Source organism: Triplophysa dalaica, chromosome 12 (assembly GCF_015846415.1).
Source record: "Triplophysa dalaica isolate WHDGS20190420 chromosome 12, ASM1584641v1, whole genome shotgun sequence".
NCBI lineage: Eukaryota > Metazoa > Chordata > Actinopteri > Cypriniformes > Nemacheilidae > Triplophysa > Triplophysa dalaica.
In genome coordinates this window covers 12088346-12110987 of record NC_079553.1, presented here as the reverse complement: position 1 = coordinate 12110987, position 22642 = coordinate 12088346, and the positions used below count along the sequence as shown (strand labels likewise).

The window sequence follows — 22642 nt, the reverse complement described above, 5'->3', positions numbered from 1 at the left end:
TAGGCAACTACAGTGCGATTTGAAAAAAAAGAATAAAACAGCATTTAGGCACAACGTGAAACATTGTTGATGACGCATACTGAGAGTTTGTGATTGGAGAACAGGTCATTGAACATCTGTGCAAGATATACTCGATTAGATTTGTAACAGATCAAAAATTCTGCACAACATCCTTTCGATTTTGTGTATGTTCCCAGCTGTGAGACAATGATGTAACAGCATGAAGCCGGGAGCCATTAATGATACCCAAACTTTCACCAAAACTGTAGCATCTGGAAATGACACCAACAGATCTGGATGCAATCTCATGATGATAAATAGACTCCGCAGCTTAACACAACTTGGATGATCGACTACTTTAAGTGAATCTTAAAAAAAAACTACAGCAAAGAAAGAGAAAATCATTATAGACAATAGGCAGCAGAGCAGGCTTTATGACGCTCGATTGCAGCAAATTGCATCAGCAGACTTTCAATAGTCTGGTCGCTCTTCCTGAATCTCAGGAATAACGTGCTCTTGGAATCAATTTCAATGAGAAGAAAGTGACATGTGGCTCATAAAAGCCGCCATATAAGTTTAAGTGGATGTACACTTCAACCTGTCAGAGAGAAGTCGATGTATTCCGCGTCAGGACAAATAAACTTTCTGATGCCTGATGGAAAAGACACTGTTAAGCCACCACAAGTGCTTATTTTTACATCATAACGAAGATGATTCGAATCTACTAATTGTTTTAGATGTAAAAAATAGGACTCATTACTACGTTGTCTGTGGTCATATTAGAAACATGACCAGATGTTTCTTCAATCTCTTCAAGGAATTAAATTTCATTAAAACATGATGATTTTTGTTATTGTTCTGTCCTTTATGTTCTGATTTTTTATTCATTTTGACACATATTATCACTCAATTTCAACCAACAATTCTGTCCCAGATATTTTTATTATCCTGCATTTTTTTAAGTTAATGTAACAGTGTTCTCATGAGGTAAAAAGAAATGCCACTCATCTTGATGCTATTAAAAAACAGAATATTTTTTATGTTTTGATTTTGCCATTTTTGCCAGTCAAGCAGTAAATTTGTCAAACATTGTAAAAGTAAAAATAGTAAAAACAGTACATGGAACGACAAAGGAAAGAAATATTTTTCATTGCCACCTTGAAATATCAAATACAAAACATAATTTGAAAATAATACTGGGGTATAATTTATACAACTTTCAAAAAGCAATGTCAGTATTCCCTCTGTAAGGTATGTACTGAATTGTAGACATAATGAAAAGTTTGTTTATAGCTTTACATTTTTTTAATTAACAAGGTCAACGCAGCCAATAGGTTTAAATTGATTTAAATATATTATTGTTCTCTAAATAAAAAGAATAAACATTAATCTATATGAATATTAATTATTATTGTATTTACTTATGTATAAGTAAATACAATACCTGATCCACAACAGGTCCATAAGATACACAAGCAATAAAAGAAGGCTCATTTGAATAAAAGAGATTAATTGGTCTGTTTTTCAGGGACGTTCTTTCAGGCTTTTATTTTATTCTGAATAGGCAGCAAACCTGCCTGTGTTCCCTACATATGCTTCAAAGAATTCCAGGAATTCAAGTTTTTTGATCTGTGGCATCTGTTGAACATTTTATTGAATAGGGTGGATTGCTTTGGTTTCATCTACCATTCTACCATGTGAAAACACAAGGCTGTGGAGAATGCATCTATTGAGCAGTGGAGCACATCCATAGATCACAGTCACAGCAGCAGAAAGAAAGACACTGCCCTATTAATTCAATCAAGGATTTGTCAAGTAGCTCTTCATTCCACTTTATTATAAGGGGTTATTTTTTCCATTTAATATTAAAAGTTGTTCAGATAATTAATAATAATACGATTGATCAATACGATCTAGAACAAAAGTTATTTATAACAGTTTAATCAATAAAAGCAACTCCATTTATATAGTTTTAAGTGGATTTGTTTGATGTGATCTAAATCCACTTAGCACAATGGCAAACAACTGCCCTGAAACATGCTGTATTAATGAATTCATGCAAGATAAAATTCTGAAAGAATGCTGAAAGGAATGATAAATGGAAGTGTCATGCTGATTTTTTAAGTGACATCAACTGGACTGAACAAATTTAGACAAGGATGAATTCTACTTCAGTGCTTAACCAAATGTGTTCACCTACTACATACGTGCAATTTAATTCTCATAGATTCAAACATCTACTGTAGACTATATATCAAGTTATTCCACACCAGACGCTGTAAATCATTTCTATATGTGGACTACGCTTCACACAGGAATAACAAAGAGCCCTTCCCAAACTATTAAAAGTACAAAGCACACAATTCTTAAGAATGGGCCTTAAGGATTTAATTTCTCTCACAGAAATTGCAAGTAGTTGAATCTGTTCATCAGTATTTTACAGATTTATTTATTACTTTTTTTACATCACATTTATAAAACACATGCCTCAAAATTCTGAGAGGGCATGTTGCTTTGGCAGCCATAGCTGAACTTCACCTCCAGCTTTAACAAATCCCAAGTGGATTTCTGTTGCCTTGACAACACACAAACTGTGTAAGAGTGATACCTTACGTGTCTTCCATGTCCATTTTACTGAAATATGTTCAGATCATCTTTCAGAACAGGTTATTTAATATAAGAGAGTAGCCATAAATTGCACATATTGCATAAGAGATGATGGATTTCACTTTGTCCTGTCTGTGTTGCATACATCTTTTTTTTGTTATTATAAGACATGTTTATTATAAAGAAATGTATTTGTTTTGATGTTCCACAAGTCTTGAATCACAAGATGGTTCAATTACACAGGTGCAGCACAAATGCCTTCAAAAGTATGAAATTAAGTAGGGGAAATGCTAAAAAGTATCCCAAACTTTGAGTCAATATCACCCATTGATAATATTTACGTAGTAAGATATAGTATACGGTATGGTATGTAATCATTTACATGGTATGCATGGACAATATATATATATATATATATATATTTTACTAAAATATTTCTGCTCCCATCACTACGCAGTATCCTGAGACTGCACTGCAATATGACGGTTTGTGTCTCTCACACCTGCAATAACCTGTATCCTCATTCAGTCGACAACGTGATCATAAGCTGGCAGCTTTAGGAGAGCTCTCCTTAAAAAGATCTACATTTGGCCTGAAGGCATCCAGCTCATAGAGAGACTGTTCCCAAAACCGTCCTTCAACTGAATCTGAATTAATGTCAGAAATGCAGACTTGTGGTGACATCACTTCCCTTAGGGAATCAAACAAAACAGACAAAGATTTATAAAGTAAATGAACAGAATCATATGACCTTAAATAAGTTCAAAAAGATTTGTTTTGGTTGTGTGTATTTCATTAAGATGATCTACTGTAAATCAAATGACAAAAAAAATTGTTTACTCTTTTGAAGCCAACATCAAAGGCCAAAACAATCAAACTTTATACTACATTGAAAACCTTCTCAATAAGTAGATGTTAAGATTGAAACTAAACAGTAAGTTTCAACATTTTGTTTTAAGGACATTTTTGTTACTTATATGCAACAACCAAGTACATCCAGGTAAATATGGAAATATGTCCATAATACACTTACAGTACTCTACTGTTACACATTAAGTGTATATAGTTTTTGTACAATTTCATCTTCCCAATTTTATCTTAACAAGACATAATTTTTTTTGTAAAAAAAATGCAAAATTTGTGCATGATAATAAACCACTATAATATGTGTATTGTAGAGCACTTTTTCACCTGGGCTGTGTTGTGCCAGTGCAGAACTACAACCGCTAAATTGAGAAACATGTTTCCCCCAACAATAAACATTTATTTATACCCTTGATGCAATGTGAAATCGAGGTCCCAGGGGAAAACCGTTTGGGAAGCACTGATTTAAGACGCACCAGGCTTCAACACTCTCCTGAAGCACCTTGGCTTTATTTTAGGTCTCCTCTATAAGTCTGACACACATATTTGGTGTGCTTGAATTGATGTTCTAACACATTGGTGTGAAGGGACAAGGAGTTGATTCTATAAATAAAGCAAGATGGATGGGCGTCCATAACCCTTTGTAAAGGTGACTCGGTTGGGTTTGTGTATGTTTACAAGAAGGCTATAAAATATGCTTTTGGTGTAGGTAAATGGAGGAAATAGTGGCCTTTCCCACTGACTCTTCATTTTCCATCTCATTACACCCAACAATCTCTGCTTAACCTCATTAAACCTCAATGGCCCTGTTTGGAAGTCTGTTAGTAAGCAGAAGCCTTTTTTCAAACATGGGTCCAGTGTGATCAATGGCTCTCAAGTCACATTGGGTGCTTTAATTTCCCGCCTTCGAGCTGCTATGCTTCCATGACCTGTAATTAAATTACTGACCGCTTCCACATGCATCAGTCATGCATCGAAGACCAAAGCTTCACTTCCACACACTTCTGCGTCCGCAGTCTCTTGGAACGTCAGCTAAGCGCAGCTCCCGCGTCTGGGGCCCCGAGTCGATGGAGCTCTCATTTTTGTTTTCATAGGCCAAGCGGTGCCCTTGCAAATCCTGACATCATTTGCAATAACATACACAAGCTGAGTTAAAAGCTTCCAGATGTTTTTTCTACACAGCAGATTGACCTTAGCTCTCATTTCACAACTCACAGGTTGGTGAGAACCATTAAGGTGCGACGCTGGTTGCTTTTTACCACCACACCCAATAATTTGACTGCACCCTTAAACTCAATTTAGGGATGTTTCTCTAAAATTAGAAATAATACAACAAATCAAATCAAATCTTGAAATGAGAATGGAGCTTTCTCTCGTCGATATAACAGTGTAGAAAGAAATTCACACAGGTTTGCAACAGCATGGGGGCGAATAGAGGGCTACAGAATTTTCATTTTTGGGTGAAGCAACACTAAGCCCAGAAAAATGCTTTCTTGGTCTCTAATCTGAGGCCCACGAGGATGTAAAGGCAATCTGAGTCGATGCCTGCACGGTTTTGTTACCCGATCAAAGCAAACCAAAACCTCTTGCAGAGTCATTTTTCTTGATGATTCGGGAGAAAATTATTATGTCTAGGAGAAAGTGAAGGTCAGGAGTAGAGCAAGCACCTCTTAAGTACAACCAGGTCTTCACTTTAAACTGACCTATTACTATAGCCTGTAGGCTATTATTTTCTGTGCACAAAGTGTTGTGTCAAAAAAGAACATGTGATCATTGAATGCAAAAATAAATAATATAAACAACACAAACAATGAGTGTAACAGTTAAACACCAGTCACCTTATTTTCCAGTCTGTGACATTTCTCTCAGTGTGGCAGAAAATGTTGAATAGAGATGCTGTGGCATAACCAAATAGCGATATCCTAGCAAAGTGCTCAAATTGTCCCTCAATTTAAGTTGTCATAGAAACAAGAACTTACTTTGATGTAATTGAAAACCTACATTAAGTGCAGGGACACATGGACACAGACAGCATAATGGACACGCAAAATACAACTGCATTTCCATTGCCTGATAAACACAGCAATATATGCTTTCCATGTCAATCAAAGAATAAAGAACGCATGTCTGGATTATGGGTGCGCTACTAAAAAAAAATGTCCATCACATGTAAAAACGTAATGTTATACTAGAATAAATTGTCATGCAAGCAATGAAATTTAGACAACACACACATACTGTATATAGAGTAAAAAGGTATTACTACTAATAACTACCACACATTACATTCTTTACAATTTGAATCACTTTATATTTTTAATTTGAACAATGCTAACATGAACATAATGCTATAATTTAATGTTACTTCAATCAGCTCCATAACGTAACTCTGATAAAGATTTAATAGATTCAATGGTAAAAATAGAGGAAGGATGACTGGGAGACAGCGTTTTCATTACCTCATGACCACATGTTTGTTTTTTGGAAAGGAGAACTGGGTTCAGTTTCCAAGGGGAAATCATAAACTCTGATGACTAAGGGCTCATTCTGTGAAATCTGGAATAAAAAGAACTTTGCAATACTGTATGACGTATATACGCATCTCTGTTTCTCGTTGTTTACATGAAGTCACTACTAATTTTAGATAGAGGATAGACTGGGTAAGAAATTCTTTATTTATATCATTGTATGTACATTTATTACAGATGCTTCTATTATGACACAAATTACATGCTTGGAACTTCAACTCAAAGTCCCAGTGCAACGCCTTGGAACGCGCAGCATTATTTGATATGTTGATGTAATTTCAACTGAAAAATGCAGAGAGCAAGAGACATTTTGAGTATCCCGCTACCTTTTAAAATAACCAATAGCGTTTCGTTTATGGTACAGTCAGTCTGGCAATTGGTTGCTGCTTAATGGTTATCAACCCCTATCTCCCATCTAATGCATTATGCGTCATTTACCATCTAGGACATAATAAATGTGTGAACAAGTGGCTGATATGAGGTGCCGGTTCCGTAGCTCTCATATTGAAGGTGTGGAACTCTTCAGATTCTGAAGCGGATTTGATTGGACGAGAGAGTCTGAAGTGTAGGGTGATGTCATGGAATTTCTAGATTTGATTGGGTGCACGTGCCAGACTGTCAGTTTTCAATATTTATATCTTCTAAATGGGAATATTTTTCAGCGTTTAAGAGCATATCAGTTTATTGACATCCGTAAAGCTAACTTATTTTTGATAAAAGGAAAAATTATTTTATTTATTCTTGACACTTCAAACTTTTATGACTTTCTTCTGCAAATTACAAAAGATGATATTTTAAGAAATGTTGAAAACGTAATACCGTTGTTTGTTTTTGGTTACCAACATATATCATAAAATATCTTCTTTTGTGTTATGCAGAAGAAAGACATTCACAAAGGTTTGAAATGACAACAGGGTAAATGATGACAGAATTTTCATTTTGAAGATAAATTTACAATATAAAAAGAAATTACATTAAAATTACATAAGAATCAAAAATGAAAGTAAACTATACAAGACAGAAAACAGTATTGTATGCTGGATGATAATGGAGTGATCAAGGATATTATAATATCAAATCACAAAAGTGTCCTGGAATCATGTGGCCGCTGTGAGCTCATGGAGAGGTTTGCTTTTTTTCAGGGTAATTTGTTATCTGGGCAGCATTTCCTCCAGGTCAGCCACCACGTAAGCCACTACAGCCCACACAGCGGAGCACAGGTTCATCTCCTCTGAGTTTTGAACACTCATGGTGTCTCCATCACTGTGGTGGAACCAGAAGTACCTCTGATCTGCAGTATGCAGACTGGCACCTGAAACAAAGTGAAATTGAACATAACACTAAACAAATACTGCAATTAGAATGAAATACAACTGAAGTAAACATGTACCTATGTTACGTTGCCATGGCAACAACGAAAAATAATATATAAGGTATTGTTTCATACCAACACATTCCTTTATAAAGCTTAGTTATAAGGGCTTTAACTATAGTTTGTTATTTGTGTAAAAGAATGGTGGTGTAAGTGGCCTAATTACGTTCAATGTAAATAAATACATTTGTGTACATGAGATTTTTGAAAAAAGTCTTAATCATTTTTGGTGATGTTCAACACCATTGTTGTAAACTTTATTGTAAATACCTTTATATTTCTGCCACTAATACAGTAAATTATGCTCTAAAATTTAGAAAAGATAATGGAGAAATATAAAAATTATTTGTATTATATTTTATTTTATTAAGTCTAAATATTTTTTATATTTCTTCATTATCTTTTTTACTTAATATTCACTTTGCTCTATTTTTTCTTTTCTATTCTATTCATCTCAGCTCATCCTATCCTATTCTATTCTATTCTATTCTATTATTTCCTTTCCTTTTCTATTCTTTTCTATTCTATTCTATTCTATTCTATTCTATTCTATTCTTTTCTATTCTATTCTATTCTATTCTATTCTTTTCTATTCTATTCTATTCTATTCTATTCTATTCTATTCTATTGGTGTAGACTAACTAAGCCTTCAAAAAACCTTTTCAATGTAAATACTGTCACTGACATCTGTATATATGACAAATAAACATGAAACTGGATAGAGCTACCTGTACTGAACTTGGAACATACCTGCAAATATTCCGACTTATCTTTAACAGAATTTCATACCCCATCATGCATTTCTTTCTCTTCAGTCTTACAGTCCAAACAGACTGGGCTTTGCTATTTCCTATTATATTCCTTGTCTGGCAAATCCATGGATCTAGGCCCAGCTCCAAGTGCTACTGATGGAAAGCGACCCATGCCGAAGACTAGATGACACTGTCACAGACACGTCAGAACCATTTCAAAATAAGTGTGGTGTAATAAACGCTGGCAAAACCTTTTTCTTTTTCCACTGAGCATTGGTCCTCTTTGTTTAGAGAGGCAATGGAACATGAAGAAAAAGAACCCAGCAGGCATGTGGTTGCAGTTAAAGCCTGTCGGCCTGCCATCTATTTCTGTACGGATTCCATATGTGAACCAAGCACATCCATCCACAAGACTTTTCATTCCCCTGAAAATTCAGGAAGAAAGTCTTGTTCGACCTTAGAAGGGTGTTTAGTGAAGCATTGCTTATTCCTTGGCCCCAAATCAATGGTGTGGGGGGGGGGGGGGTATAGTGCATACTACAGGGACCATCCTGAGGAGCACTGAAGTGAAAAAACTGCAGTGTTGAGACTTTATTCATAAAGTCTGAGAGCTCCAGTTTAAACACATCTGTCAGTGATGGCTTTTAAATGTCTGTTTGATTATATATTTACTGAAAAGATAAACGTACAAAAATGGATTTCGGATCCACTCTATAATCTAAACAAGAACTGATCAAGATACGGCTTGGCACGTTGGTACGGTGCCATGACTGTGGCAAAAATCATTTTAACTTACAACATTAAACTCAAGAGAGGACGGTCTTTTGCAACGATATGAATGAAAGACAGCGCCAACATTTCACGTATGAGTTTGCAGCCTGGTCAAGGGGAAAAACTACAGAACGACTTATGATTACACACCAAACGTGGCACAAAATCTTCAGATTATGGAAAAGGAAAACCTCAGCTAGGTTGCTCCACATAGCCACAGTGTTTGGACAGCTGCGCCTATGATTCATTTGTTTAATATGTTGCCTTTAAACTTCAGCTAAGTTTCGGCATACGTTCCTACAGGCCTCCTGCTGCGCTCATTTTTCCAGCGATACTTCAGTGATGTCACGGCCAATCCATCCGATAACAGCGTGCACGGCTGCAGAAGAACCTATTCTCTCGTGTGACACAGTTCAGTGCTGGTTAAAGCAATCAGACTGGTGACTACAGCCATTAATGGGATTTATTCAGCCCGACGCTTGAGCAATTTTATATAATGATGGGTAATGGCACATGCATGATCGCTGGTTAGCTTAAAACACTGCAGAAAAGACACTGATCCACTGCAGAAACTCTACAAACGTACATTTCCAGCACGATCAACGATATCGGCAACAGTTTTTATGCTAATGGCGACAGAAAAGATCAATAGTCATAATAAAAAAAGAGTTGGGCCCGTTTTTCCAGGGTGAAAGTATTAGAAGTTATACTACATTGCATCTGTCCGAATTGGCTCCTCAGGGTTAACTATGTGAGCTCTCTTCATTTCTGCCGAGTGTTCCAGAGAGCTCATTTCACAGACCATTGGTTGAACTCAAACAATTAATGTGGTTCTTTTAGTCATTAGACTGAGAAAAGTCCCTGAGATTGCGGTGCAAAATTTAGGACTATAGGACTATAAATCAAACGCATTACATGTGTAAAACATCAGAAGAGTGACTGAAGTGAGTGGCTATTAAATGAAGAGGCTTTTTAACGTTGATAAAAGCTACGCCTAGTCTACAAGCTATCCTATGGTAGACACACATTTATAGATATACTATATCCCTATATGTTAAACTGCTGAATTCACTTTTACAAGACTTTTGGAATGGAGACAACAACAAATTTATTTATGAGGTTGAGGACATTGTAAAAACATTTATTTTTCTAGTTAAAGCTTATATTTTATTACAAACATCTATGACTAATTGTTTTATTGACTGGGAATGTGAGCGAAATAAATAAAATGCATTGCAAGGTTGTGAACTAAACTAATATGATATCTGATTTCTATCTTTACTAATCAATAACTTGCGTCTTGTGTTACCACTGTCTGCACTTTTGTTCATTTTGAGTATTTACATTGAGCACTTTTCCACCATTGCGCCAAACCGTTCCAAGCACAGTCTGAAATGGTTACATTTATGTTTCCACGTGAGCCTGGTTCGACGCGGCACGATTACAACCGCTACGGCTTGGAATTTTTGACACGGTTGTCTAAAGGCTAGAATACAATACAAGACTCTGCTCAGATCTGGACTTGTTGCAGAAAGTCTGTGCCAGTCTGCAGATTTGATCTGCTTCTATTTCTATCCGAAAAGTTTTTAAAAAATCTGTTCCGATTTTAAAAGTCTTGTACTGTATTCCAGCCATAACAGTGCTGAATCGTGCTAATAGAATGTGTGCAACGACGTTATAGCTCAGTCTCTTTTGTTAACAAGGCTTTCCGTGATCAAACCATTTACGTACCGGCTGGCATGGATCAGCACGGAGTGGACTATTAAGCAACGAGAACGAATCGGGTCGCTTCCCTGCGCCTTCGGGTTGGGGATAGGTCTCTCACTGTCGTGTGCGCTTATGGGCCAAATGGCAGTGTAGAGTACCCGGCCTTCTTGGAGACTCTGGGAGGGGTGCTGGAAAGCGCCCTGACTGGGGACTCCGTCGTTCTGCTGGGGGACTTCAAAGCCCATGTGGGAAATGACAGTGACACCTGGAGGGGCGTGATTGGGAGGAACGGCCCCCCTGATCTGAACCCAAGTGGTGTTCTGTTATTGGACTTCTGTGCTAGTTACAGCTTGGCCATAACGAACACCATGTTCAAGCATAAGGGTGTCCATCAGTGCACATGGCACCAGGATACCCTTGGCCGTAACTCGATGATCGACTTTGTGGTTGTTTCATCTGACCTACGGCCGTATGTCTTGGACACTCGGGTGAAGAGAGGGGCGGAGCTGTCAACTCATCACCACCTGGTGGTGAGTTGGATCCGATGGCGGGGGAGGAAGCTGGACAGACTCGGCAGACCCGAACGTTCTGTGAGGGTCTGTTGGGAAAGTTTGGCCGAATCGCCTGTCAGAAAGATCTTCAGCTTCACCATCACGAGGGAGTCTGGAGATATTGAGTCCGAGTGGACCATGTTCTACACCTCCATTGTCAACGCGGCCACTCGGAGCTGTGGCCGTAAGGTCTCCGGTGCCTGTCGAGGCAGCAATCCCCGAACCCGGTGGTGGACACCGGAAGTAAGGGATGCCGTCAAGCTGAAAAAGGAGTCCTATCGGGCCTGGCTGGCTTGTGGGACTCCAGAGGCAGCTGACAGGTACCAACAGGCCAAGCGGACGGCAGCCCGGATGGTTGGGGAGGCAAAAACTCGGGCCTGGGAGGAGTTCGGTGAGGCCATGGAGAAGGACTATCGGTCGGCCTCGAAGAGATTCTGGCAAACCGTCCGGCACCTCAACGCTGTTTACAGTGGAGGGGGGCAGCTGATGACCTCGACCGTGGATATCGTCGGGCAGTGGAAGGAATACTCAACTCAACTCAACTTTATTTATATAGCGCTTTTTACAATTTTCATTGTTACAAAGCAGCTGTACATGAGACACATTTAATACAAGTATGAATTCTAAAGCAGCCCCCCCGGCCAGGCAGATAGTGCAAAACAATATGCAAACGGTGGTGAGGAACCCAAAACTCCCATCGAGAAAAAAAAACTCAGGGGAACCCAGGCCCAACCAGGGGATTCCAGTTCCCCTCTGGCAAAAGCTGCTGCCTCTGCACAAGCTCAACAGTGCTTGCACAACAAGGCTTAGTAAAAATATAAAAATTAAGGATTAAAGATTATCATTAACAATCTAATAGCATTTGAAATGTTGTAGGAAAAACAAAGTTGTCGCGTCCTTTATCCAGCTCTATCCTCTTAGCACTTGTCAGGTCACCGCTTCCCATTCTCAGCTCTGCCATCAGGTCTGGGCATGAACTGCATCCTGCGGTAACCTTGGAACAAAGAGACAAGACTGGCTGAGAGTAGAGTACTGTTCTGCACTCTTTGATGCAACAAGTACATCATTTGTTGTTGGATGTGTTCCTGGTTCCGGTTGATCTAAATAATGCAGCCTAAATCCTCTGAGGATTAATATTATGGAGGTGTAGTGTATGCAAGATTAAAAAGATGAGTCTTTAGTCTAGATTTAAACTGACAGAGTGTGTCTGCCTCCCGGACCGTGCAGGGAAGAATATTCCAAAGTTTTGGCGCTAGATAAGAAAAGGATCTACCACCTGCACTTGATTTTGAAATTCTAGGTATTACCAACTGACAGGACCCCTTAGAGCGTAATGTACGTGGAGGTCTGTAATACAATAGAAGTTCATTCAAATACTGCGGCGCTAGACCATGTAGGGCTTTATAGGTAATAAGCAAGATCTTAAAGTTAATGCGATGCTTTATAGGTAACCAGTGCAAGGTTGACAGAACCGGGGTTATATGCTCATACTTTTTTGTACGTGTAAGAACTCGAGCTGCCGCGTTTTGAACCAGTTGCAGTTTTTGTAATAGGCCCGCAGGGCAACCACCTAGAAGTGCATTACAGTAATCTAGTCTTGATAACATGAATGCATGAATTAATTTCTCTGCATCTGACGGTGACAGCATATGACGTAATTTAGATATATTCTTAAAATGGAAAAATGCAATTTTACAGGTGTTTGCGACATGGCTTTCAAATGAGAGAGTACTGTCGAATACAACGGCAAGATTCTTAGCTGATGACGAGGATTTTATGGAGCATCCGTCAATCGTTAAGCAGTATTCTTGGTTGTTACGCATAGCAGTTTTCGGTCCAGTAAGTAACACTTCTGTTTTGTCCGAGTTTAGTAGTAAAAAATTGTTACTCATCCACATTTTTAAGTCAACTATGCAATCCTTTATTCGATGAAACTGCTGGGTTTCATGAGGCATCGAGGAAATATAAAGTTGAGTATCATCAGCATAACAGTGAAAGCTAATTCCGTGTCGCTTTATTATATCTCCTAGCGGTAGCATGTATAATGCGAAGAGCAGGGGTCCCAAGACTGAGCCCTGTGGTACACCGTACTGGACTTGTGATTTGAGGGACACCTCATTGTTTATTGCTACAAATTGAAAACGGTCGAATAAATAAGACTTAAACCATTTCAATGCTATTCCGTTAATGCCGCCGTAATTTTCGAGTCTATGTAGAAGTATGCTGTGATCAATGGTGTCAAATGCAGCACTGAGGTCTAGCAGCACCAATAACGAAATACAGCCACGGTCAGACGCTAAAAGCAGATCATTTGTAACTCTGATCAAAGCAGTCTCTGTACTGTGACATGCTCTGTGAATACTGTGAATACTTCGAGGATCTCCTCAATCCCGCCGTCACGTCTTCCATTGAGGAAGCTGAGGCTGAGGGCTCGGAGGCGGACTCGCCCATCACCCGGGCGGAAGTCATCGAGGTAGTCAAGAAACTCCTCGGTGGCAGGGCACCGGGGGTGGACGAGATCCGCCCTGAGTACCTCAAGTCTCTGGATGTTGTGGGGCTGTCTTGGCTGACACGCCTCTGCAGCATCACGTGGGGGTCAGGGACAGTGCCCTTGGACTAGCAGACCGGGGTGGTGGTCCCTCTTTTTAAGAAGGGGGACCGGAGGGTGTGCTCGAACTATGGGGGATCACACTTCTCAGCCTCCCCGGGAAAGTCTATGCCAGGGTACTGGAGAGGAGAATCCGGCCGATGGTAGAACCTCGGATTCAGGAGGAACAGTGTGGTTTCCGTCCCGGTCGTGGAACACTGGACCAGATCTATACCCTCTCCAGGGTACTGGAGGGTTCATGGGAGTTTGCCCAACCAATCCACATGTGTTTTGTGGATTTGGAGAAGGCATTCAACTGTGTCCCTCACAGCATCTTGTGGAGGGTGCTCCGGGAGTATGGGATTCGGGACCCTTTGCTAAGGGCTATCTGGTTCCTGTACGACCGGAGCAGGAGCTTGGTTCGCATTGCCGGCAGTAAGTCAGACTTGTTTCCGGTGCATGTTGGACTCCGGCAGGGCTGCCCTTTGTCGCCGGTTCTGTTCATAATTTTTATGGACAGAATTTCTAGGCGCAGCCAGGGGCCGGAGGGCATTGGGTTTGGGGACCACACGACTTCATCTCTGCTCTTTGCGGATGATGTCGTCGTGCTGGCCCCATCAGACCAGGACCTTCAGCATGCACTGGGACGGTTTGCAGCCGAGTGCGAAGTGGCTGGGATGAGAATCAGCACCTCCAAATCTGAGGCCATGGTTCTCAGTAGGAAAAGGGTCGCTTGCTCACTTCAGGTAGGTGGAGAGTTCCTGCCTCAAGTGGAGGAGTTCAAGTATCTGGGGGTCTTGTTCACGAGTGAGGGAAGGATGGAACGGGAGATTGACAGACAGATCGGTGCAGCTTCTGCAGTAATGCGGTCGCTGTACCGGCCTGTCGTGGTGAAGGAGCTGAGCCGCAAGGCTGAGCTCTCGATTTACCGGTCAATCTACGTTCCCACTCTCACCTATGTTCATGAGCTGTGGGTCATGACCGAAAGGACAAGATCCCGGATGCAGGCGGTCGAAATGAGCTTTCTCTGCAGGGTGGCTGGGCGATCCCTTAGAGATAGGGTGAGAAGCTCTGTCACTCGGGAGGAGCTCAGAGTAGATCCGCTGCTCCTTCACATCGAGAGGGGCCAGCTGAGGTGGCTCGGGCATCTTTTTCGGATGCCCCCTGGAAGCCTTCCCGGGAAGGTGTTCCGGGCATGTCCCACCGGGAGGAGACCCCGGGGAAGACCTAGGACACGCTGGAGGGACTATGTCTCCCAGTTGGCTTGGGAACGCCTCGGTGTCCCCCCGGAAAAGCTGGAGGAAGTGTCTAGGGAGTGGGAAGTCTGGGCATCCCTGCTTAGACTGCTGCCCCCGCGACCCGGCCCCGGATAAGCGGTAGAAAATGGATGGATGGATGGATGGATGGAGAACGAATCGTTGCGATGGTGAAAAAGCGCTCATTGAAGCATTGCCTAAAAGTTGTGGTTGAAGTGTTGAAATGTTAGTTCACCCAAAAATGGAAATTCTCTCATTTATTCACACTCTTGTCACTTCAAACCTATATGACTTTCTTTCTTCCGCAGAACCCAAAGGAAGCTGTTCTGAAGAAAACCGGTAGCTGAACAGGGCCGACCCACAAAACCAAAGCAATTCAATGGGATTCAGTTCATATTTTTTTTAAAGATCTTCTTTTGAGTTCTGCAGAAGAAAGAAAGCCATATAGGTTTAAAAAAGACAAGAGGGTGAGTAAATGATGACAGAACTATCACTTTAAACTTAGCTGTAGTCCTTGCAGTCCACATGCATCTTCTTCATTTTTTATGACTTTACAAGGAATTAACAGTCAGCTCCCTTTCTTCAATACTATGATTTACAGTCTTTTTACGTCATCTATTGGCATTTCCTGCAATACTTGTGGACTCGTAAGTTTTAAGCATAAATCATTTGAATTGACAAAATGCCAGCAGATCCAAGGCAGCTGTCCAGTAGACAAAACTGACCTGGAACTCCAGCTTGCATCCACATGTTAATATCCGTCCCCTCTCCGTTCCGCTCCAGAGACGTGACGTTGATGGGAGCCAACAGTTTCATCACCTCCTTCATGATGGCCCGAGCCTTGTCATTCCCAGTGAACTGCAGTCCCAGGGGCCTGAAGGTGCCCAGGTCGGACTCCATTACCAGGTCAAAGTTCGAGATGTTTGCCTTAGGAGAAGTAGAAGAGAAGTCACCAATATATTAACACAGCAGTGTGCAACTGGAAGTAAAAAATACTTCTGGAGAATATTTAAAAAGTCAAGAGATGAATTATGCATTAGATGAATCATAGAAATGAATTCCTTTTGTGTATCTGGGTTCTTGAGTCCTGGGTTTATTCAGAAAGAAAGATGGTTAGCTTTCTTCTCAACAGAATGCATTACAGCTCCAACTCGTACAAAGTCGTACCCACTATCTACATAATTGGATGTAATACAGTAAAAAGTTGGATCACAGGCCAAAACGCAGCATTCGAATTCTGCTAGGCCTAAAACCACATCTCTCTGATCAGAATCCAACCTCATAAAAGGAAAACCAAATCCCATGGTAGTGTGATACAATGGAGTTTCACGTCCAACTGCTGGATAAATTGTTCCATACCATAAAGTATCACTTTACGGCAGACAGACCTGACAAATACAGTTTACTGCGCTGTTCGCTCCAAAACCAGTCCAAGCAAAATATTATTGACAGAAATAAAGTTAGATGGACGGGCACCGCAGCGCTTGGGTTTGTGTGGGAAATTAACAAATTCTTTTCACTGTCAAGAATAAAAATGAGAAAGAAAGAGTCTTTTTTCACATGCCAATTCTCAAGACAACAAGCCATTTAAACTGAACTCAACGTGAATGAAATGAGATCCTTTGTGCTTTCGGGATGCACAGAAACTATGTTTAGATGCTAAGGGTAAGGCTGTTTAAAATACTGTATCACATTAGATTCGCATTAGATCTTGTTAGCCCTGATTAAAGATCTTAGAATTGCTCAAGGGCAGGAGAGCAGTTACAGAACGCAAGCGCTCGCTTGTGAAACGCCTTAAATTAACATTTGCTGCTAATGAAAAGTGTGAATTACACCAAACTTAATATCATTTACAAAATAGGGGGTGTGACCAGAGCGAACGGAGCGCACTGGCAGTGACGGTTATTTGCAGTGGCGTTTAAATGCCCAATTCACTGAAGGAATTATGCAAATCAGGTAACGGCACAAACACCCAGAACATCTGTGGCGAGTGCAATTTGCACGCCGCAGTTCTTAAGGGTTGGGTCTGAGTGCTGCGCTGTGGAGCATGCATGCTACCACAATCTGGCATCATTTTGTAGGGGATGTATAGCACCGCTCCATCGCTGCGGGCGTTGAAGTGCTTTCTTGAATTCAACCCTGCGTGTTTACATACATAAAACATGTCACAGATTACACAGAGTTGTGTCACATGATAGAATATAAGGTCAATAGTTTTAATGCTGTCGACAGGTGTGACTAACTTTGTGCTGTTGAAAGTACTGAGCAGCCCCCACTCCTCCAGGCTCCTCTGCAGACCACAGAACTGCCCTCAGTGTCCGTTTAGGACGCAGCCCTTGGGAACGAAGCAATCAACAGTATGAGGCAACCACATCATATTTCAGAATACATTTTCATAATGCAGCCAGTGTGATATTGCCTCAGAGGCCGTCATCAAGGTCATCAATCTAATCTTTAGTAGAAGTGGACAGAGGACATGAAATTTACATTTAAAATAAAAATGTGTTTTTGAGTTCAGCGCGACACGTCTGCTGGATGATCTCGACCCTTGCACACCGGGCACTCTATACAACTGTCTGGGAGAGATATTTCAGTCTTAACTGTGCTGAAAAGTAAATCTAGTCACAGTGTCCAAGTCAGATAGCACAGCAGGGTTGAGGGAACGTTATCAGAACGTGTGTCTAATATGAAACAGAGAAATGTGAGATTTGTGGAGTGAATAACTTGATTATCAGAATAATAAAAAGCTGCATACTAAATGACTAAATGATTTAAAATGTTGTGGAGGACATTTATTCATTGGAATGAATCATGTTGTCTTTGTTGTTGTGTGCTGTTTGATAGTGTTTTTGGCAAGAGAAAGATCTAAAATACAAATGAGCACAACCCTCAGCATTGCCTCTGCAATAAAGCAACAATACAGGAGAAGGTCTAAGAGACTCAGATTCCATTACATATTGACACTCGACAGGAATTTTAATAATCTATATAATCATATAATATTCCCCGTGCACTGCACTTAAAGGCACATTTCTGCAAAATCGTATTCTGAACTAGTAGCCAGAGGTCACACTTTCCAAACTTGAACCAGTTACTCATTGTCTGCATAAAATATATTTTATTTATAATGTGGCCTTCTGGGATACTTGATTCTGATTGATAAATCGCAGATTTGTTTGGTTAACTATTTCATATAAGAAACGCTGGGCAAGAACTGTATAAATAACCGTTGTGCAACCAATTTTCTACACAGCTGTAACAGTTTCATGTACTAGTAGGCAGTCTCTTTCTTCACACATAATGAAATAGTTTCGACTCGAATCAATATTTAATATGCTTTTATTTATTTATTCTGTAAGAAGCTTTATAATACTAAGGCTAGTGTACAGTCAGAAGATGTACCTTCAGGGTGGTACTAAAGCCTTTTTTGACTGACTGTATTTTTGCAAATACTCACGTATGCAGTACTGTGTGTGTGTGTGTGTGTGTGTGTGTGTGTGTGTGTGTGCGTGGTGTTTCTGACACAGTATCAACACGTGTCTCACCTAAGTCTTTGATGAGAGAAAGTGCCTCCCAGGAAATGACAGCCCCGCCTCCATCATCCATAGCCCCCTGACCCACATCCCAGCTGTCCAGGTGACCACTGAGCAACACCACCTGGAGAACACAGAGAGTGAATACTAAAAAAATAATACTCAAGAACAAATGTATGCACACACATTTCAAGAGTTTCGGTATGGGTTACACAATTGGTTATTCATGTAAAACAAGGATTTACATAAGACTGTAAAAAACATTAAAAGACCACCTGGCAAACTTAACCAGATGTTGGCCGTCAGTGTAAATGGATAGTTAGACCACGTTGAAACCCCACACAATCTCATGGCAAATTTATACGGAGGATAATTTGAATGATCTCATTTGTGCGTTTAAGTACAATCTGTTTCACCCCAGCAGCTTTAGAGGTGGAGCTCCATTCTTGCTTTCTTCTAATATTCATACTTTTTTTTTATGTTTCACATAATACAAATTCATTGTTTTCAAATCACTGTTTGCTGTTTGTAAAACCCCAAACCTGTGGTTGTGGATTAGATTTAAACTCTGAACATCCTTGTCTCACCATCTATAGTTTTGAAACTGGCTAAAAATATCTCCCTGCGCACCACTGAGAACATCTTTCTTACATTCAGCCGCGCTGCATAAACATCAAGAATTATTTTTACAAATATTGCCATTGTGTTTCTCTGCTGTCAAGACTGCGGTCCTCACAAAGCCTCCACAGACTGCTCAACATGATCGGCTTTTACGACAGTAAACATCCTAAAGGTTTTTCAGAGTTGGCTCAGATACGTGAGGGTTGCCGGATGCCTTGACAAGTATCATCCCAAAGCATCCTGTTGGCAAATGTACAAACGGTGCCTGGACATCCGCCCCCTTACCAACACCCTCTGCCTCAAATTGATTTAGTCAGTATCATGTTTCTGTCAGTCTCATGACAGGTTAACACAAAGTACAACGAGATGGTGTGGAAAAGTCTAACATTAATTGAGTGTATGAGTTTTATACGTTCATATTATGTGATCTTCAAAGCAACGTCCATCTTGGTCCTCTACTCGTGTAGATGAACCGAAAACTGTAACTTTCTGTTGTTATCATTCTTTTATCTTCTACAGAGTACAAAGGTTCCTTGATCTTTCCTACAGTGAGATTTGGTGCTTTCATGATGTTATATTCAGACACCACCGGGACTGATGGCAACATCTACTGTGTGTGAAATCAAAAGGTTCAGTATTGGTGAATGAGTAAACAAACAATGAACAGTACAATCAAACAGTATTATGTACTCATGTTGCTCTATATGCTGTTTGGAAAAGAAGAAATGTAAAAAATTGGAACCAAAGAGCTCCATAAAACTACATAAAAAAAGTTTCATAAGGTCATACGGAATAAACAGATGAAGTTAATTAACCGATCTTCCCCTCCTGAAACTTTGGCTTGCTATCAATATGATCTTCAGAGATTTCACCTCCACTCATTTTTGGGTAATTATAGTGTCTGCACAGACATACACAAAGTAAATCAAGCAAGCAACCCTTTAAAAAATACCAAGTGGTATACAGGACATTGCATAGGATGTGCATTTCAATATACCTGTGCATATAGATCACCGTAAAGTTAAACTTGTTATTTCTGTTACTAGGGCCCTTTCACAATTTTGACCGAATTCCATTGATTTATTTCATTTTTCTATTAAATTTTTTGTAGATTTCGCGGTTTCAGTTTTTTATAAATATATTATTATTAACAATAGTAATATATATTATAATAGCAATATTTGCACCCATGAAAAGATATATTCACTATAGTGTTACTCATAAACGTTTTTGAACCTTACAAAAAAATGTGGTTAAAATTGGGAATAATGTACAACAATGTAACTAGTATTTTAACCAGTACATACAGTATGTTTTTTCTTTCCTTTTTTTAACAGTCTACTAAAATGTTTGTAGTAATTTTATTAGTACATTTACTACAATTTATTACATTAAATCATAGTAGTATACTACAATTCGTGTACTACAATTCATGTAAGTGGATGTGTCTTCATTTGTTCAAGTTAACAGTTTAACTGAAAATGTAATTCTCATATTACAATTCTCAGAAGTTAACTCTCAGTGTAGCTTTCGTGCGTTGATCTGATGATCTGTAGATCCACGAGCGAAAACCACGGCACTTATTCACGCAGCAGAACAAAAACATTACATAATTTAACTGCTATTGTAGAGTTACATACGTTATACACAGTATATCTTGAATTTGATTAGCTATTCAGCAAAATTTTGAAGGTGCTTTGTGTATTTATTTGAGGATCTGACAGAAATGCAATATAATATACATAACTATGTGTTTAGTGGTGTATAAAGACCATATATAATGAAGTGTTATGATTTTATGATTTCTATCTATATACACCGCGGGTCCCCTTACATGGAATTCACTATGTTGTTTCTATACAGTAGCCCTAAATGGTCAAACTGCTCTACAGAGTGCATTTCGTAAGCACATTGTCTAATTTGGGAAAGCGAAAACGTCAAGACATCATCGTTCTATCTCAGCCGCCGTAGTGCAGTGCTCTGAAAAGGAGGGGTGGAGTGAGCCGTTGGTTGCAGTTCGCAACTTCACCGCTAGATGCCGCTAAATTTAATACACTGGACCTTTAGGATAAGGTCCGTGTTAAACAGCAAATTTAGTTTTTATGCCTGGATTCTGCAATTTCGTCCGTGTTTTCTACCTCACGGAAATCATTGGCCCTGATGTAACCAACCTCAAAGCTAACTCAAAAGAAGCCTTGAAAAAAGCTATTTTCACGAAATGCAAACAAACAAAGTGATTTCTGATGTTTCAAACGGACTGAGTACATTTCTGGTTTGGCGAGTGGACAGGCCTAATTTGATCTGGTCCTAAAAAATAAAACTGGTGGATTAACAAGAACATGCTCTCACGTTCATATTAAGAAAACAATTTTTGCAGTTTTCGTAGATATTACAAACTCAAATAAGCCAACAATACTAATCAATCAAAACATTTAACATTTAGAAAACAGAGAAACCAAAAGAGAGAGATTCATCAACGGAGGCAAGGAGACTCCAGATGAAACTTCCTAATAACTGTGTGACAGGGTGGAATGCCGCAGCTGACTGAGCTCATAATTAAACACTATCATATCCCTGTTAATGAGCTCTGAAAGGGAGAAGCTATTCATTACCAAGCACTGAAATATGAATGAGCCAGAGAAATGCAGAGAGTGCTCAGGGAGAGGATTAGATGGGACTAATGGACTTGCTGTCTGAAGGGAGTCATACTGAAATGCACATTCAATATACTGCGGTAAATCTGCACCAGAGAGCTCTGTATTTACTGTACAACCAGCTGAACGATCGAGTTGTGTAAATGAAAGCTGAAACACGTGCCAGTCAAACTAAAGTCACATGTTCTTGTTCACATTAATAAACAATTGTGGTGCTGCACAATGAGAGGAATTATTTTACATTATAGGTTATTTGTTGTTACAATCCCTTTAATTTAAATTTGATCATTTTAATAGTTTGAAAGCAAGACAAGACAGCTCCATGAAGTCTGATTGGTAAAATCTCGAGCCTTAAGGCCATTGTACATTGAGTCCAAAATTTGCATCACAGATTCCCACACGTTAAAAATAAATATGACCTCACGTTGTGTCAATTACATTTACACACTGACTCCGATATTTTCATCTGTCATAAAAAATCAGAATGGGTTGAATATTCTGCGTTTTTCGCATCCGTAGCAAACATTTTGAGTGGCGTTTTGACAATTCAGAGACATAGTACAGACCAGCACCAAATATGAAAAACCGCATACGTAAATTTCGGACTGTGTGTGCAAAGACTCTTTTCCAAATAAGACTTTTAATAAGACTGTGACAGTGTGACTGTAAAATGCATTAGCAACATTCTGACTTTTAAGGAGTAGTTCCCTTTTAAATTAAATTTTCATGATAATTCATTAACCCACATGTCTTAACCAACATGCTTAAGTCCATTACATGGAGAACAACCCTGGAAAGCTTTCCTCATATGCCCTAATTTTATTTTCAACAGAAGAAAT

The 22642-nt window shown here is 39.6% G+C and overlaps 1 protein-coding gene across 2 annotated transcripts in view; it reads right to left on the bottom strand.

Annotated features, from left to right (window-relative positions):
• Positions 1 to 6125: 6125 nt before the first annotated feature.
• The window catches only part of LOC130432929 (carboxypeptidase Q-like), a 38834-nt gene continuing 22317 nt past the window's right edge, over positions 6126 to 22642 (bottom strand). For both annotated transcript variants that reach the window (XM_056762540.1, XM_056762541.1), the window contains exons 5-8: positions 18541 to 18652; positions 17239 to 17330; positions 15721 to 15922; positions 6126 to 7311 (exon numbers count right to left, since the gene is read on the bottom strand). In XM_056762540.1, the coding sequence (XP_056618518.1) occupies positions 7151 to 7311; positions 15721 to 15922; positions 17239 to 17330; positions 18541 to 18652 (567 nt within the window). In that variant the 3' untranslated portion in view covers positions 6126 to 7150. The remainder of the gene's footprint in view (positions 7312 to 15720; positions 15923 to 17238; positions 17331 to 18540; positions 18653 to 22642) is intronic.